This window comes from Chiloscyllium plagiosum, unplaced genomic scaffold (genome assembly GCF_037043375.1).
Source record: "Chiloscyllium plagiosum isolate Xiang-an unplaced genomic scaffold, Cpla_swu_hap1 HiC_scaffold_2, whole genome shotgun sequence".
Taxonomy (NCBI): Eukaryota; Metazoa; Chordata; class Chondrichthyes; order Orectolobiformes; family Hemiscylliidae; genus Chiloscyllium; species Chiloscyllium plagiosum.
Window position 1 is genome coordinate 19,066,048 of NW_028270140.1, and position 19,854 is coordinate 19,085,901.

At 40.2% G+C, this 19,854-nt stretch overlaps 1 protein-coding gene across 1 annotated transcript in view; it reads left to right on the forward strand.

Moving 5' to 3' along the window:
* Nucleotides 1–19,854, forward strand: part of LOC122564957 (uncharacterized) — a 39,202-nt gene continuing 19,348 nt past the window's right edge. The window contains 10 exon segments of the mRNA XM_087992960.1: nucleotides 1–129; nucleotides 361–474; nucleotides 1,833–2,069; nucleotides 4,188–4,307; nucleotides 6,661–6,864; nucleotides 9,074–9,239; nucleotides 11,708–11,882; nucleotides 12,924–13,134; nucleotides 13,230–13,349; nucleotides 18,624–18,719. Of these exon segments, the coding sequence (XP_087849086.1) occupies nucleotides 45–129; nucleotides 361–474; nucleotides 1,833–2,069; nucleotides 4,188–4,307; nucleotides 6,661–6,864; nucleotides 9,074–9,239; nucleotides 11,708–11,882; nucleotides 12,924–13,134; nucleotides 13,230–13,349; nucleotides 18,624–18,719 (1,528 nt within the window). The 5' untranslated portion in view covers nucleotides 1–44.

The following is a 19,854-nucleotide window of genomic DNA, read 5'->3' on the forward strand; positions in this document are numbered from 1 at the left end:
GCTGGTTCGGATCGACCAAGGAAACGGGTACAACCAAAACAAAAATGGGATGGATTATGTTCAAATGGTTGCTCCTGGGGATATATACGAATTGCTTGGTTCTTGCTGACAGAGATGTTAATATTGTGGGTAAGTTGCTAAAGTTAAGCTGAGCTAATGAGATTGTCAATTCTTAGATGTTGAAGGTAGTTGACGTCAGTGTTTGACAATGAAGGTTTTTTTAAACTGGGTGTTTTTAATGTAACAATGTTCAACTGTCTCTTGTACTCTGAAATAAGACTTCGGAAGTCGTGGTGTTGAATGATGCTTTGTTGTGTGTACGCAAACTTGTAGCCTGTTGACTCTCGGCCTGTCCTATAGGTGGCGAGCGGTGTCTGGTATTCCAGCAAGTACCCTGTGGAGACGGCTGTGCCCCAGTGTCTTGGCTGTGTGATGGAGATATTGACTGCCCTGGTGGTGTTGACGAACAATGTGGTAAGATGAATTCTTCCCTAAGAATAACACAGGGAGATGAGCTGGGTTGGTATTTCCCCCCACCCCATGACTTAATGGGGGGGTTGGGTCAATTAATTTGGTATGACTAATCTGAGCCTGATGGGGCTTGAATTAGGATCCCTTGGTCAAAAGGCAGCCAAACATTACACTCATGGCTCCTTCAGCTACATTGAAGCCAAAATGAGATGATTGGGATCACTTCAAGAGCAAGAGTGTGATTGATTGGCAAAATAAAGCAAGTAATAATAGCCAGAAATACAGAAGGAAGCCAATTGACCCAAATATAAAATTGAGGAAATGAAGGCAGCTGTAATGTAGGAAGAGTTAATTTGCAGGCTCATGTTGCTGACAGAGCCTACCTATATTAACTGGCTTGTTGATTTCATTGAGTGAGTAATTTAAGTCACTTGCTGCTGGGGGTTTAGAGTGACATGTCAAATGCCATACAGTGAGGCTGGTATCATTCCTTGAGGTTTTCTGCCACATTCCTGTAATTACACTCTGCATAAAAGCTAGCAATAAATGTTTATAGATGGGACTCTTCTCTAAACTTGTAGTCTGCTTTCAAACTGAGCCTTGGTCATCAGCCCAGATCTTTCAACTAGTATTCAAGCAATACTACTATTCACTTGCATATCTTTTTAGACTTGCAGAGATCTTGTTTTCTTAATGACTGAGGGAGTGCCTTCTGTCATTCAGAAGGGCTTGTCTGAATGCAGACCTGCATTGTGCCTTTGAAGTAGGGAAGATGCACTTAGTTGCTTGGCCCCATAAACTTTTAAAAAAATTTTTTCATGGTGAGCAATCAATGTAAATTTGCAGAATGTGCAAAGCAATTGAGGTTAGGGATTTAGTTGGATTATCAAGAGCATGTGAACTAATTAAATGAAATAAAAATAAATAGCAAATCTAACTCATGGGAATAGAGCTTCCACTTTTGTCAACTGTGGAATTATCGAATGTGCTGGCTTGATAAAGTTCAAATGAACCAGTGCAGCATTAAGAATTGAATGGCCCAATAGCAGCAAGCCTATGTGACATTGGATTATTTCCTATTTCTAATTGTTTCAGTCATCACTTTGCTAATATTACATGCAATGAAGCATAACAATGAAAGATGTAGTGTATTGAGCAGTCTGGAGTCAACTGTGACATAGCTCAAATTGTACTGCAATATGATAACATGAAGTCAAAGTAATCCATTTTAAGTAGAAAATTCTTCACTTTTTTTAAAAAACACAAATCTTGTTTAAATGAATTATACAAACTGGAACAAATGGATGTGCTCATGAACTCTACTATTGAAAACTAATGTGTGAAACTTTCATCTATCCTAGGGCATGCAAAATGTGGTAGAGAGAAAATTCTGTGTTATGATGATATTATCTGCATTGACAAGAGGAATATGTGTGATGGGAAAGCAGACTGCGCTGATGGTTCTGATGAAATTAACTGTCTAAACAAAACTTGTCCTGAAATGCAATGGCAATGCAGGAACCAAAGATGCATTTTTAAAAATGCCAAGTGCAATGGTATTGATGAATGTGGGGACAACTCTGATGAGGAATCCTGTGGTGAGTTCAATGCTGTAGCTGGTGTGGGTCTAGATCATTAAATCAACCACTTCAGGATTTAAGGATACTGTTTATGGCAGAAACAAAACTAAAATTAACTTGACATTCCTGTTACACACTCTTGGCAAGAATTCTCTATTTTCCAAACGAATATTTCATCAATTTTAGAGGAAAAAGGTCTTGGAAACCCAATGTTTAACATTGGGTTTGGACTCAAGATTACAAGATTAAAATGTCATGCTTTTTAAAACTAACTATCCTAATCTATAGTGATAGAGGAAAAAGACTAAGAGCAGTGCAGATTTTGCAATCCACTAACTTTGCTTGGACATACTTTTTTAAAAAGTGGTGGTGCTGGAAAAACACAGCAGGCCAGGCAGCATCCGAGGAGCAGGAGATTCGATGTTTCGGGCATAAGCCCTTCCTGAAGGGCTAATGCCGGAAACATCTATTCTCCTGCTCCTCAGATGCTGCCTGGCCTGCTGTTTTTCCAGCACCACCATTTTTCAACTCTGGTACTCCAGCATCTGCAGTCCTCACTTTTTTCCATACTATTGCTTTTGATTGTAACCTAGTTTAAAGTATGACCCACTCCTGGATTGTGGAATGGAAAGGCATCTGGCATTTCTGTTCCTGATTACTGTTTTTTGTTTTTGGAAGAGTTGTGACCTCTTAAAATTATGCCAAAAAATCAACACTTCATTCCAGAATTGCACTCCCATCAGTTGGCATAGATCAGTGCTGTTTTCTTCATGCTAGGATTTTTAGTGGGGAAATAATGCAGAATTGTGCACCATAAATTTACATAATTTCACCACTGAAAATCAGGAATCAAGTACTGACCAATCCATGAGCAGAATTATTTCCTCTGCTACCCCAAGTAAACAAATTGTTGCTGTAAATGTTTATAATCCTTTATTCTAACTACGTTGGTTGTTAATGGATAGAAAAAGATGAAGTTGGAATGTGTAGGCTTAGTGAATACATGTGAGACAAGTTTACCACTTAAGTGTATTACTAGTTCATTCTTGAATTCTAGACCAGCAGAAAATGCACTGAAGCATGCCCACAGTACAGAGTGCACTCAAGGTGCATGTACCAGTTGAGTGCATTGGGTACTAAAAATCTTGTCTAACAGCATGCTTACAATGTCAGGATATACAAATCATTTTTGAATTTTTCTGATCACCTAGTATGTCTTGTATAGCATTGTTTCACTAAAGTGTTCCCACTTCCCCACATTTTAGATTTGGGGTGACATGGTGCCTCACAGCACCAGGGTCCCAGGTTTGATTCTAGCCCTGGGCAATTCTGTGTGGCGTTTGGTAGTTCTTCCAGTGTCTGCATGGGTTTCTTCTGGGTGCTCAGGCTTCCTCCCACAGTCCAAAGATGTGCAGTTCAGGTGAATTGGCCAGGCTAAATTGCCCATAGTGTTAGGTGCACTAGTCAGAGGGAGGTCGGTCAGTGTGGATCTGTTGGGCTGATGGTCAGTTTCTACACTGGAGGGAATCTAACCATCAATACAGAATGCAGTGGATATCTAAAACCCAGATTTTAAACTAAGTTTGTCCTTTGTAGAAGCTGTACATAATGAAACCTGTTCAGAATTTTGAATGTAGTAACAAATGCTTATCAGAGAATGTGATGGGGTTGATGAACCAGAATCTTGCAGTAAGGACTGAACTGACACCTTTTGTAGTAACTTTAATTTTTAGAACCTGTCTTTCCATTAATCTTGCAAACTTCTATTTCTATACTGTAAGTGGAATACACAACTCTTCTAGACTTTATGCCTGTTTTAACTGTCTTTATTCAAATTGATGTGGTTTGAATGCAACTGCATGAGATTTTCAGTATAACATTCAGTTAACAATCTTGATGCAGTGGATAAAGCTGCTGATCCAGTGTCTCCATTATATAAATGGATCTATTCTACTGAAGCCTCAAATGCTGGAGGTGCATCGCTAGGTGTTCACCTAACTTTTAGATTAAATTTTAAAACCATAACACTTATGATTCTGGAAAAGTAACCAGTTTAATTTATTGTAGGTTTGATGCAAGTGTTTGGCACTTGCAATTTTTTTGCATAATAAAATGTCTGAAATTTCTGCTTCCTAGGTAAGAGGTGTTGGGACAATAATGGAGGCTGCAGCATCGTGTGTGAAGAAACTATCTGGGGTGCACATTGTGTTTGCCCAGCAGGCATGATTTTACAGGCTGGTGGCAAAAACTGTTCTGGTAAGAAACATTCTGACCAATCTGTTTCTCTGAACTAATTTAGATACTTCTGACAATGTGTTGCCACAACACCAGTGAGCAAAACACCACTACAGATGCTGAAGATCTGAGGCAAGCAATTGCCAGAGGAATGCTGGTCTGGCAGTATGTAAAGAGAAAACAGATTAACACTTTGCCTTCTGAAGGAGGGTCATTGGACTTGAAATATTAACTCTGCTTTCTCTTCAGATGCAGCCAGACCTGAGTTTCCACAACTCTTTTGTGTAGTACTTTCCTCATGATGTAAAACACTTCCTAACATCTTCTGTCCATTGTCAACAAGTAGTGCCCAGATTTTCCTCAAGCAACTTTTGCAAGAACAAAAGCTGAACTTTATCTAAAAACTAAAACAAAATAACTTTCATTATCCAGCTTAAATTATGCAAAATTGCTCCATGAATCTGAAATCAATAGGATTCTGTACCTGCAGCTCAAACTTAGTCTTCATTTAAGATGAGATTGGTTTCATCAACCAGATAGACCATGTTGACTAGGGCAAAACTTATTGCCCATCTTGAATTGCTCCTCAATGAAAGGCTTTCTTGTGCTGCAGTCCATGCAGTGTAGTATACATAGGACTGTTGGTGGGCACTCTAGGATTTGATTGACAGTAAGGAACAGTTTCAAATCCAGATTACAAAACCTGGAGGGGATCCTGCAGAATGTGACTCAATCTTTTTTTTTCCCTGGGCTTCAGGAGATCACAATTTAGAAGCTGGTGTTGGAGACTTGGTGAGTTACTGCAGTGTATCTTGTAACATTACACTGCTTCTGAATGGAGGAAATAAATGTAGGTGTCAATTAAGCACACTACTTGCAGCTGGATGGGGTCAAGCTGCTTGACTATTTGGAGTTAATCTAATTACACATGGTGTATACCCATCTCACTTCTAAGTACACCTTGTACATGATGGGGCTTTGAGAAGTCAGGAGGTGAGGTTACTTGGTCAGAATTCCAGTCTCTGACCTTCTCTTAACCACAACATATACATGGCTGATCCAGTTTAGTTTCTGGTCAGTTGTAACCCCCAGATGTTGATCATGTTGGATTCTGGAAATCTCATCTCAACATTGAACAGTTATGGATTATTTGCTTTGCAAATGTGGTTCAAGTGTGTTCCCACTTGAACCAATTACTGCTTTATAGGCATTTGATCTTTGTTTTTGACTTTGTGAGTGAGACATTAGACAGATTTTACACCTTGCTCCTTCTGCTCTGCCCTCATTGTGTTCTACATCCCCCTCTGACTTGTAGCTTCCAAATTTGTCTCCTGCACAATGGTTCTTATCTCAAATGAAACTTCTGCTCTCTATTTTGTTTTGATCTAGATCTCAGAATGAAATCTTAGTGGTATGTTAAGAACCTCCCTACCACTTACTGAACTCTGCTTAAATTCTGTTTATCTGCTAGAGTTCTCTACATGTCAAATGTCTGAGTAAATGTTGACTGTCCAGTATATCTGCAACTGTAGCTGGCTGTCCATATGCTGAAATGGAATGTCTGGAATTAAGTCCTCTATGATCGCGCTCAAACCATTTTGCTTTGCATTTCAGTGGCACTGAACTGCTAAAACTCTGCCAAGTGTATTCACCAATCCTGGTTTAGGGTTTGTGCTGCATCTACAGTATTTGGCACCTCACATGCATGTAACTTGCTTTGGAGTTGCTCAGCCATTGGCATGCTAAACACTAATGTCATATGATCTTTGTGTAAATCATCATGTCAAGACCAGCACCAGTGTAAAAGAACTTGGACACTGCACTAGAGAGCTATAATTTCTGAACTTTGTTTAGATGTAAACAAAGGAGTATTGTCAGACCTAAGAGCTAAAGAACTTGTCGTGAGGTTTGGGGGGGGGGGGCGCGCGTGTGAGGTGGTGGTGATGGCAAGAACAAGCAGCCTCTGAGTACCTGAAAAATCCCTCATTCCTAACTGCCACTTGTAATGGCAGGCTTAAGTGTAATAAAGCTCTGAACTTTTAGTTTCATTTAATCAACTGAAGACTTAAAAATTTAAAACTCCTTTTAAATAGTTGCACTGAGTAATAATTTTACTAAATTGTTGGACTGAATTAGTTGCATTGAAGCATGTCACTGACTTAATGTCCAAGTATCAACAATCTCTCACTTAGTTACATATTTTCTGCTGAAAATGCATACTTGTGCAATGCTATGCACAAGTCATGCAACTAGCCAATTCGATTTATCCTTTGTGTGGAAGGACCACTTATACTTGCAGATGGCTCTGCAACTAACAGATATCCATCTCAAATAGGACTTTGACACCAAACTCTTGTGTTTTTTGCTTTTGCAGAAGGCACTGCCTTTTTGCTGACTGCTGGACAGCAAAGGCTAGGGATACTGGATTTAAACAGCAGGAAATTCACCTCCATGGCAGTTGATAAAGAAGTTGTGGCTATTGCTTACAATCAAGCAAAGGATGCTTTTTACTGGGTTGACATGGAAGGGAATATATTTTGGTCGTTAGCTGAAAACTCAAGCATCCCAATTTACAAAGGTAATTTTTAACTTTTATACTTTAAGTGTGCATGCTTGACCGTACTCCTATGCTCCATAGGACTTTGTCTCCATCCAGTGGAATTATTACACTAGTTTTAAAACTATTGGAGACTTTTTGTTAGAAATTTTAACAAGATACATGTTGAAATTTAAAGCATGGAATTAAGTGATGCAAAACTGGATATTTCTTGTCACATGAACAGATCACTTATGCTTAAATTGACTGTCACATGCCATGGTGATATGTCTCCATTCACAAAATTAATCTCTAACTTGGAACTCGACCTGAATATGCAAATACAGCTGCTAAATTCCTCTTTATTTTGGGTGTACTTGGAACTAAAGCTTGCCAAATAATTGAATGCTGAGGATGTTACAAATAAGGCCCTTAGAAGCTGGTCACACCACAAGCAAGACCTACCCAGGCAGTTTTTCTTTGTGACTACTAGACTAGTGGGTGTGCATGTAGTACATCACCTATGGCCATTCCCTCCCCTCAAAACATTTACTTTTGGATGGGGGTGATTATCTCTTGGGAGCAAAAGACCAGCTTATGGGAGTAGTTGTGCTGTACAGTACAGCAATGATTAGGGGACTCAACTGTAAGGGGAACTGACTGGCAATTCTGTGGCCACTAAATGGATGACATTCCCTCCTGGTAACAGGGTCAGGGATATCTGTAGGGCATTCTTAAGGGGATGGTGAACAGTCCATGATGGTTCATGTCTGTATGAAGGACATGGGTTTAAGAGGTCTTACAACAGCAATTAAGTTGGCTAACAGATTAGAGGATCACTATAGCTTCAGTCTTGGGCTTACTTCCAATGTCATGTGTAACTGAGTATACAAATAGGTCGGTGAACAAGTTTGTGTAGGAGGGTGGTCTTTAGACTTGTCATTGGGACACGCTCTCTGGTAAGTGGAACCTATAACCAATCCAGCTTGAACCTGATCAGAAATGGGTTCAATATCTCCACACTGGGCAGCTTCTCCATGCTACTAAGAGACATTTTGCAATTTGATCAGGGGATGAGGCCTGTAGGTGAAAAGCTAGGTGCAAGTTCCTATCTATTTCAAGGAAATGTTAGGACCATTGAGCAGATGGAGATATGGTGTGGGAGGTTCAAAACATTAAATTGATCTCAGTTCAAGGAGCTTGACTGGTCATGTGGATGAACTTGTGAGAATGACATTTGTTGCAATTTTAGATTCCCTTGAAGGAAGGGAAAGATTAGCAGTTCAACATTCCACTCCAGTTTCAGGTGTGACTTAGGATATAAAGCAATTGGGGTATTTCCTTTTTGAGAGACAATCACTGCTCGAATGAGGGAGAACCCCTCTCTGCTTCAAATGAAGCCAACTGGGTAGAGCTTACAAATTTGTAAATGCCTTGCTGGGTGATTGTGTCCAACAGAGGAACAAGATTATAGTAGTCTTTCAACTTTTAATACTAACTGGGATTGCCTTTGAGTTAGGCAGGGTGCAACTTCTGAAGAATGTCCAGGAGAGCTTTATGCCAGTACATTCTAATACAGATATGGTAGTTTAGACTTAATCCTAGGGGATGAAGCCAGTCAAGTGGGTTAATCTTTAGGACTAGTGACTGTAACCTAACTTTCCTTCTGGAAAGAGGATAATGTAGAAGCTGTCTAATTTGGAAAGGCCAGTTTCAATATCTCTAAACAGAATCTGTCAAAGATATTCTAACAGCTTATTACAGAAATCTACATTTGGAAAGTGAGTCTGTGTTCAGGACCAGCATCTCTCAGTAAAAAGTGGAGCTGGTACACTTCTCAAACCTTGCATGTTGAGAACCTTTCCAAAAGGAAGAATACGTCTGAGATACTAATCCAGGAGGTCTTCCATCTCGGATGGAACAAGTAATGCCATGCCTAACCAACTTTGATCTCTTATTGAGGGGAATGTCAAGCAGCTGAGTATGTTTAGGTCTAGACCCAATTTATGGTGAATTTCTAATCTGTAGATATTTCAGTGAAATAATGAAGCCTACCAATTTTTTGATTCTTTTTATGGAATGTAATTGTGTAACAATTTTCTTTCCTTCAGAGATTGCCTTTTAAATGCTACTTGATTGTTCAACTCTACCTGCAACACTTAAACTTTAATCCAAGACATTCAACCTAATTGAACCACATTAAATATTTGACTTGTTTATAAACTATATAATGGCTGACCTTCTTCTCTAGATGCCAGAGGAGTGACCAGTGTGGCTGTTGACTGGTTTACTGGGTTGATTTTCTGGACCAACCTCATTGAGAAGAGAATTTGTGCTGGTATGTCTAATGGCAGTGGATTTGTATTCATCCTAAAGAACATAAATCCAGAGCAACTAGTCCTTCTGCCGGCAAAAAGGTAAGAAGCTGCTGGTGTACAAAGCTTCTGCTCACCTTTTTTAGTTAGCTTGATTAGCAAATGTACACAACAGGTGATATACAGCAAAACCTATACACTACTTCAATGGACAGCCTTGATAGCAAATGAGTACAAATATTTCCTGATCCATCTATAAGATTCTCTCTCAGCGGTTGAGACCAAAATATTTCTTGAGTTAAATGTCATTCTTGAGGCTAAAATGATCAAAAGGTACTGCGGGAAGTAGGATAGGGTACTGGAATTATCAAATTACCCTTTGGCCCATTTGAGTCTACACTGACCAATCATTACTAAATCTACCCTAGTCCCACTTTCCAGCACTGCCCAAAGACCTTAAATATTTGAGATTAAGCAGTCATCCAGGCAGATTTCTGAAGATGAGGTTTCACCCACTCACTAGAATCACTAGTGATTGCAAATCCCTATCAATTTAATGAGAGTTCCTCTAATCTCTTCTGTCTCCATTTCACTACTTTCAAAGTTGTCTCCTTAACTCCAACTAAAAAAAACTATTGCTTTAAATCTATTCATCCTTGCTCATCCTTCATCTTGTGCACCTCATTCTGATCTCTTCCACACCCACTTTTGCCCCCCTTCCACCCACCATTGGTGTTAAGTTGACTTATCAATCCCTCCTCCATTTTAAAATGCTACATCCCAGGTACCATGCTGGTGAATATCCTCTGCTCTCCCTCTAATACAATCTCATCCTATAGTGCAGTGACCAGAACTTCACAATACTCTAGCTGTGTCTTAATTGTTTTTTTTTTGTTCACCTCCTGCTTTCAGTTATGGCATTGGTTTTTTAGACGTCCCATAGGTCACATTAACCTAGATGAATAATCAGCCTTTCAGGAACCTGGACAACACCTTGAGATCCTTCAGAGCTCCCTAGTCTGCTACCTATCCACTGCTTTCCTGTCTCATTACTACTTGCAAAGTGCATCACCTTGCATTCTTGAGTCCAATTCAATCTGCTGACTTGCCCATCTGTTCAATCAGCCTATATCCTCTTGTATCCTCAGACTTTACTACCAAGTCAATACTTCAGTAAATAGTCATCAGTAAACACTTACTTCCTTCTTTCCCGCCCCCCCCCCCCCCTTGCTATTTCTATATATCAAGAGACTCTGCACTGATCTCTGGTAGACCAGTGGACAGCAGCCTCCAGTTAGACTGTTCTATCACCACCATCTACCATAAATCTCCTGAGCTGGATGATCAGGTACTATAGTGTTGAATGGCAAAGCTGACTTGAGGTTTTTGGTTCCAAACAAATGCAAAGTGGCCTAGTGGTATTATCACTGGACTGTTAAACCTGAGACCCAGGCAAAATTCTAGGCTCCCAAATTCAAATGCCCATGGTAGGAGGTGGAATTTGAATTCATTAGAATTATCTAGAATTGGGAACCTAATGATCACAAACTGTTTTCTATTTGGGGGGAAAAACCTATTTTGGTTCACTAAATAACTCCCTTTGGGGAAGGAAACTGCCATCCTACCTGGGCTGGCCTATGTCTGACTCCAGAACTGCACCAATTTCCCTCCGGGCAACTAGGGATGGGTAATGCTGGCATAGCTAGTGATGTCACATAAATGGAGTAACCTGTCACTAAACACTTTACATTTAAAGACATTGTTGAGGTTAATTGGTGTTTAAAATGACTACATAAGATTTCATCAATAAACAGTTGCTTCAAATTTATATGGTCTTGGATGTGTAATATAGACTTGTTCATGCTGCCATTCAAACTAACCAGAAAAATGTTTCCTCCATGCCACAATGACCAATCACGTACTAACATGAAATAAACTCTTGGGTATGGTGAGTAATTCAGAACAATAATCCCTAATTTTCTTGGGTGGGAAAGAAAGTTTGCAAAGTGAAACTAGTACAAATTAAGTTACTTGACTGCTAAACTTTTACCAAGATTGGAAGAGCAGCCTAACCAGTTTTGGATGTTTTAATCCCATGTAAAACCAAATACCCACATGTAAGATCTAATGCATTTCATGGCATGGACTTTGAGTGCCACCTTCAGTCTCCTGCTTTTGAGCAAGCCAAATGGATGTTTTAACTTCTCCAGTGAAAATTGCAAATTTTAATTTCCTTGCCTTATAGGCAAATCACTAAAATGAAAGCAGAGGAATAAATATTTGAAAGTAATTGTTCCCAAAAGTAATTGTGCCTGAAGTATCTTTAAGCATGAGGAGACCTTAGACAATGTGAAACGCACTCAATTGAGTAATCGAACATTTCCAAGTCTACTATCTCATGGAAATCTCCCTCAAGTTAGGAGTATCTTATCCCATTTGAGATGGGCTCTATAGCAGAGGAACTAAATATCCATTTTAATTGAATAAAATTCAAATAAGAACTTCAGTTGGATCTGTTCAGTTGCAAGGGATCACAAATCCAGCAAAGGTTAACTTAAACTTCCTTTCAGTCTCATGTTCTGGGTAAACCAAAGAGATGACATCGACTCCAAGGTTCACATTGAGACTGCAGGAATGGATGGATCTGGAAGAAAAGTGCTTGTGGTCCTTGATTCATTGAAACCAATTGGTTTGACTCTTGATTATCCAACTGAGAGGCTGTACTGGTTCAATGAAGATTATGAAGTAAGTGCACTTAGCCTGTTGGAAGGTCCTAACTGGGCACCTGATTCATGAGGGGAATTTGTATTTTTAAAGTTTCTGAATTTGTTTTAATCCTTCAAACAGCAACATAATGGATGAGTGGCTCAGTTAAATATTTTGCAATTGGCTCTTGTGTTTAAAACCACTTTCTAGATATTTAAAATCTTCCATTTTTCACTGGGTTTAGTGTTGACAAGCAAATTTAGTCTTTGGCTGCTTATCTTCTAGAATCTGACATACAGCATGGAAACAGACACTTCAGTCCAAGTTGTCCATGCTGACCAGATATCCCAACCCAATCTAGTCACATCTGCCAGCACCTGGCCCATATTACTCTAAACCCTTCCTATTCATATACCCATCCAGATGCCTCTTAAATGTTGCAATTGTACTTTCCTCTGGCAGATTATTCTATACACATACCACTCCCTGCATGAAAAAGCTGCCCCATCAGTCTGTTCCCCTCTCCCTAAACCTATGCCTTCTAGTTCTGGACTCTACTGACCCAGGGAAAAGACTTTGTCTATTTATCCTATCCATGCCCCTCATGATTTTATAAACCCGTAGAAGGTTGCCCCTCAGCCTCTGACCCTCCAGGGAAAACAGCTCCAGCCTGTTCAGCCTCTCCCTAATAGCTCAATCTTCCAACCCTGGCAACATGCTTGAATTTTTTTCTTTGAACCCTTTCAAGTTTCACAACATCCTTCTGATAGGAAGGATACCAGAATTGCACACAATATGCCAACGGTGGCCTAACCAAGATACTGATTAATTGCAACATGTCCTCCTAACTCCAGTACTCAATATTCTGACCAATAAAGGAAAGCCTACCAAACACTGCCTTCACTATCCTATCTACCAGCAACTACTTTCAGGAGCTATAAACCTGCACTCCAAGGTCTCATTGAGCAACACTCCCTGGGACCTTTATCATTTAAGTGTAGATAAAGACCAAAACAATTTTGGCTCAATTTTCCTGCAAAAGATTTGCAATGTTAAGTATGACTAACTCTACTTTTGAAGTCTGTTGAAACAGTTAGTGTGGATGGCAGTGGGAGATTCTCCATTTCTAACTTGGACATCAGAAAACCTCAAGGATTCTCAGTATTCGAAAACAGCTTCTACTGGTCTGAAGCAAGTAGAGTTCTTGTATCCCACCATCTAAAAAGGCCAAAGGAAGTTTTGCTAGATCCTGCAGTAGTTTCCATTTTGACCATAACCAACCAACAGCAGAGTAAGTCCTGGTTTCTAAATAGAAAGACGAAAGAGTAGATGTTATTTCTAATCAACATGTTACTGATAATCAAGTTGACTAATTTGATTTTGCAGGTAGTCACCAATGTCAGAAAGCAGAGTGCAGTCATATATGCTTACTCTCTCCATTGAACACTAAAGGCTACAAATGTGCTTGCCCTGAAGGAACATACCTAGTATCTGGAAAATGTGAAGGTAAGTTTTTTTTTTAAAGCTTAAAATACTGTTTCACAACAGCATAAATTACACTACTACTCTATGCAGTGGTTTGGGGTTGTCTTTATCCAAAATGAATAAATGGTTACCTGTCACTTTTAATGGCATGCTGCAACTTTTTAGATTTGATGTATAAAGAGTAAAAGACAAACAGGAATTTCTTCAAGTGGCCCTAGAGACATTATCCTTGCCAAGGTAGAATTAGCAGCAAGCCTGAACTTGGCATTTTGTGGCTATCAGAGACACTGTTCAAAAAGTTCATCTCGGTGCTATGAACATCCAGTATTTGATTTTTGAGATTTACCTATGCCCTAACTGTTTTTTAGAACCAGAAACAGTCCACTTGCTGATTTTGAGTCTGCTCCACACTTGTTAATGGCTGATCCCCATTTCTCCACCCCCCCCCCCCCCCCCCATATTCTTTTTCAGTTAGTTTATTCTCTTCAAAGAATAAACACAGGCTCAACCCCTCAATCTCTATAACTGGGATTCACCAATAGACCACATTTAACTGCCTCAAGCAGCTTTCCCTTAAGGAGATAAACAGTTCACATTAACTGTCCTAGGTACAGTCTAACTAGTGCACTGCATGGCTTAGCAAAACCTTTTACATGTTCCCTCAAAAGGAATACTCTATTTGACTTCCATAATGATTATGGGTCAGTTACTGTTGTCTACTCTCTAAAGCAATAGGTGTCATCAACAGTGCTGTCAAACAGCACCTCAGTGGCACTTAGTTTGGGTTTCACCCAGGGCCACTCAGCTCCTGACCTCATTACAGCCTTGGCTCAAAGAGATAAGAGTTCAATTCCAGAAGCATGATTTACCCTTTACAAATGCCACACTTGACAGTCTGGCATCAAGGAGCACTAGTTTGTGTTAAACTGAATCAGTGGGATTTGAGGGCAAACTCTCTGGAGTCTTGCCTGCAGACAGGAAGATTGTGGTTGTTAGTCAGTCATCTCTGCTCCAGGGCATCTCTGCAAGAGCTCCTCATGGTTGTCAAACCATCAGCTGCTTGAATGGCTTCCCTCCAAGTCAAGTGGGTGTGCAATGTTTAGAACAACTCATGACTCTGTTCATGTTCAAATGTTCCATGTTCATGTCCAGATTATGCTGGTTTATTTCCAGTCTGAGTGGAAAGTAACACTGCCTGGTCATTGCCACAAATGCCATCTCAGTTGATCATTTAACCATGTCCCTTGACAGCCAATGATACCATCACAGAACCCCTCCAGCAAAATTCTGGGGTTTGCCATTTAAACATGCTCAATTGACTCATGCAAAGCAGATGCTAGTAATACGGAAAGTAACTCTACCCAACTCTGTGCCTATCCTCTATCTACAAGGCACAAATCTGGAGTGGTGGAATACAGTCTCTCCACTTGCCTGAATGGATGCAGCTCAGTGACACCATTCTGACAAAGCAGGCAGCTTAATTAGGACCACATCCATTCCTTCACCACTACCTGGTACACTGGCAAAGTTATACAGTGCAGCTTTTAGATGGTAGCAAAGATGCAGTCCATACCCATAATCACTTCCATCTAACGGACAAGCCTAACCAACAGGAACACCTCCAAGCCACCAACCAGCCTGAGTTGGGGAAAAAAAATTGCTGTTCCTTCACTGTTGCTTGGTCAAAATCCTAGAATTTCCTCCTAAGGACACTGTCTAAAGTACAGGTGTGTGGACTGCAGGAAGGAAACCACTTGCCACCATTTCTGAGCTACCAGGGACAAACAATAGTTGGCAGCTGTGCCCACATTTCTGAATCACAGCATAGAAACAAACCCTTCAGCCAAATTCAGTCATGCCAACCAGGTTTCCTAAACTCAACTTGTCCCATTTGCCAATGTTTGGTCCACTTCCCTCCAAACAATTTCTATTCATGTACCTGTTCAAATATCTCGTGTTGCACTTGTGCCTTTGTCTACCACTTCCTCTGGCAGTTCAATCCACATACACTCCTCTACCTTGTGTGGAAAAAGCTGCCCCTTAACAAATCTTTCTGTTCACTTTGAATACTGCTTAGTTTTGAATTCTGCACCCTAGGGAAAAGACCTCTACTATTCAATTTAACTATCCCCCTCATGAACTTTTTTGACCTCTATACAGTCACCACTTGACCTCTACACAAGTGGAGTTAAGTCTCAGCCTGTCTGGCTACTTCAAACCTCTAGTTCAAACAGCATGCTGGTAACTATTTTCTGAACCCTCTCCAATTAAATTATCCATTCTATAACTGGGTACCCAAAACCATAGACCTACTCCAGGAGAGGCATCAGTCCTGGACAACATCATGACATTCCAGCTCCTATACTCAATCGTGAGCAATGAGGGCAAGCATGCTAAACACTATCTTAACCACCCAGTCTACCTGTGACAACTTTCAAAGAACTAAGATCTTGTGGTTCAGGTTCAATGTTCAGCAACGCTCCCCAGACCTTGCCATCAACCAAGTCTTGCCTTGCCAAAATGCCACACCTCACCACTTTTTTTAATCTAACTTAATCCATGTGCACTCAGCCCATTTGGCCAGTCTGATCAAAGTCCTGTTGTACTGAACTTTTTGTTTTACAGTCCATGGCACCACTTTGATGTCATTTTGCAAACTTACTAACCATACCTCCTATGTTCTCCTAATCCTTTTTATACAAAGAACAAAGCAATGGATCCAGAACCAGTCCCTCCAGAACTTCACCAGTCACAGGCCTCCATTCTTTAAAACAACCCACCAGCACCCCCTGTCTCCTACAATCATGCCAGTTTTATGTCCAATTGGCAAGCTCTCCCTGATTTTAACCTTTCTAATTAGTCTACCACTTGGAACCCTGTCAAGGATTTTACTGATAGTCTGCCCTCAACAATCATGGTTGCATCCAGAAACTGTTACTGAGCCATGATTTCCCATTCACAAAACCAGCTGACTCCCTAATCAGTCCTTGCCCCTCCAACTTGTACATGACGAGTGTCAAGTACCATCTGTATGATAGCTCTTCAACTTGTGAAAAACGCTCTATTGTGGCTTTTATGCAATCTTAATCCACTTAAATACTACTCACTGCTCTATTACCTTCCTGCCAGCACAACTTCACTTTTCTCATACCTTTTAAGCAAGGGGCAACAACTTTATCTAAACTAACACTCTGCAGACTAATCCTCACTATCTGCTTTCCCACCAACTTTGTCATTTGCAAACTTGGTAGCAGTATGCCCTCTTTAAAGTGATCAAGATGGTGTGAAAACTGTGCCCTCATTGATTCCAATGATACTGCAGTAGTGAAGCCCTCATCTTGAAATACCATTCTAGATATTGACCAGCCAATCCAATCTATCCCTATAATGTTCAAATTTCATAGGCTTTTTGAATTTTTTGGAGTAACATTTGGCACTTGTTGCCATCAACTGCCTTTAGAAGTTGTAGTTTTAGATCTGGTTCTATTTTTGTCCTGTTGCCATATCCAAAAATTTCATATTTCAACCATTTTCCCTCCAGTCATGCTGGTTCTGCATGATATAATTTGTTTCCTCTTGTTTCATTTTTATGGATTTTAACCATTCAATCTCTAAAACCAATATTTTTAGAGTACATACCTTGTAATTAAGGTACCAGTCACTGATCTTACACTGGACATCTCAAGCCTCCCAATCAAATGTCTAGATTTGGCTGGGGTTCTAAGTAATACTTTATTGAAATGTGGAAAGGAAGATTCTTCCAAACAACATTGGCTATGAAACTTGAACATCCAGAAAAGATTTAAAAGGATGTTGCTAGTGTTGGAGGATTTGAGCTATAGGGAGAAGCTGACTAGGCTGGGGCTGTTTCCTCTGGAGGGTCAGATGCTCCGATGACTTTTTAAAGAAGCTTAATTCATGAGGCATGGATAAGATAAAGACAGTCCTTTTTTTTCCCCCCTTGGGATGGGGGTGTCCAGAACTAGAGGGCATAGGTTTAAGGTGAGGAAAGATTTAAAAGGGACCTAAGGGGCAACCTTTCATGCAGAGTGGTGCATGTGGAAGAGCTGCAAGAGGAAGTGGTGGAGGCTGGTACAATGCAATATTTAAAAGGCATCTGAATGGGTATAAGGAAAAGTAGTAGCAAATAGTACTAGGTTAGGATATCTGGCATGTCAAAGTTGGACCAAAGGTTCTGTACTGTACACTTTTTTTTTCTATGACTGACTAATACCAACTCCCCCCACCCCCACCATAGCATCTGAACCTAGCTGTTTTGGTTTGAGTAGCTTTTTAAAAGCCAATTTGTAATTCAATCCCATTCCTTAAACTTTATTTTGTAGCATTTCAGGAGAATCTTTTTACATCTACCTGTTGGCATACAGCTTGTCAAATAATACCCAAACCACTTTCAACCCCTTTGGTCTGAACACTGACACTAAAAGTACATCTTCCTGTTAAACACTTTCCTTGATACCTATCATTTAAATTAAGGTATGGATTTTGGCTAAACTTTTAAAGGAATGTGAATTTTTATTCATTTGGAAGGGACTTTAGCTCACTATTCCAAATGACTCTTAAACTTTCTTGGAAAGAATCTTATGGTTCCACTTTCCAGGTTGCTGAGTTACAAAAAGCTCAGCTTCACATTAGCAATTTTCTACAGAAGCAGATGGCAGGTGTTGCTTTGTAGGTTGGATTCAAGTGCTTCTAGCAGAAGAGCAGTTTGCTCTTTGTGCAGAGGGTTTGTAACATCCTTCCAAGGTGGGTTTGGAAGTCAGTTAATACCTTCTGAGAATTATAGGTGGGAGAGATTGCATCTGGTGAATTTGCAGTCAATTGCTTTAAGGAATTTCACTTAAAGATTCCTTCCTGTCTGAAGGATACTGCAAGGGAAAGGGTTGAATTGTCTTGCTGGTGTTTTTGCTAAATGGTGTGTATGTAGGACTTTTGGTTTTGTGCAAACAAGTACACTGACAGCACGTTGCTTAGTTACTGACTACAGTAACCAAATTGCAAAAGGTGGTCCATCAAAGCAGATTTCACTACAGAATCTGGCTTGTTCTTATCACCAACTGGGAGCATGAAGCTAAAACAGGAACTATAGCAATGTTTCTGTACAATCGCACTCATGTTGGCAATATTTCACCTAGATGAGAAATTTAATCTTTTTACTTAAGCTGATACAGCCAGTTTGTCAATATTTCTGCTCCTTCCACAGTTCAATATTATGATGCCCTTCATCAGTAGCTGGTGATATAACTAATACCATGCACTGGTGCTTTTAACTTGCAGGAAATCATTCTATCTGCACAATTGCTAATGGAGGCTGTTCAGAAAGGGATACATGTATCCAACACACTAATGGAGTTTACTGCTTTTGTCCAGGTAGTGAGGATTGTTCTCCGGGTAACTTATTTACATCTTGCTTTATCAAGTTGACCATTTACAAGCATTGTCCTTCTACAGTCTCAGGGTGGCATGGCTATACATATGCTTGTTTCCATGTTGCACTTCAGACATTAGGCATAAAAATAGTGGAGAAACTCTGGTAGAATCTGCACAGAACTTTGCTATCAAGAAGTAAAAACACCTCTCTCTCCTTTTGTGAACCACAAGTTAGACTTGTTCACTTCTCCAGAATTTTAGTTTTTGATGTTATAGCATCAGTACTGGTTTCTTGTGAAAATTGTCCACAAAATATATGGTGACAACCAAAAGGTAATGATTTAACCTCTGTGCCAGGGTGCAGGCATAATACCATTTAAATGCTGATAATGGGTTATTTTACATCAACTTAAACAGATATATTGGACTTCCGTTTAACTGTTCTGAAACAGTACCCCTCAGTGCAGTGCTTCCTCAGTACTGTACTGTCAGCTGTCAGTGCCGAAGCCCAAGGTGGGACTTGGTGGTCTCAGCTGACCACTTGCTAATTTCACTCCAAATGAAACACTTAACTCTGTGGGCCTGTATGTTGGACATCAAATTTTGTAGGGGAATTCTCTGCCAAATTGAACACTGACTTGGAAATCATGGTTATCAGGCACAAATTTACCAGCATTCCAATTAATGGTATTGACAGACAGCAGGGGGTGGACAAACTTTGCTATACCAGGACTTTCAGGCACATGGATGGGTCAGACCAGAGTTGTTAAGATCATAGGATGGGCTTTCAACACTACCTTTCTTTGGTTCCTGTGGAAGCTCCATGAGCTAGGAGCATCATGTGCATAATGCTTAACAAACTCCTGTGTTCTTAATACATAGTACTAGGACAAGCAAATTAGGTCCATGCAGTGACTCTATGATTAGTACTCTGCCTTGCAGCACCAGGAACCTGGGTTCCATTCCACCCTAAAGCAATTGTTTGTGTGGAGTTTGTCTTTGGGTTTCCTCCCACAATCTAAAGATGTACACTGGTTGGCCATGCTAAATGTAGGGTATCAGGTGGGTCTAGGTGGTTCCAACCTGGAGGGTTGGTGTAAACTGGCCTCCTCCACTCTATATAGGATTCAATGATTCT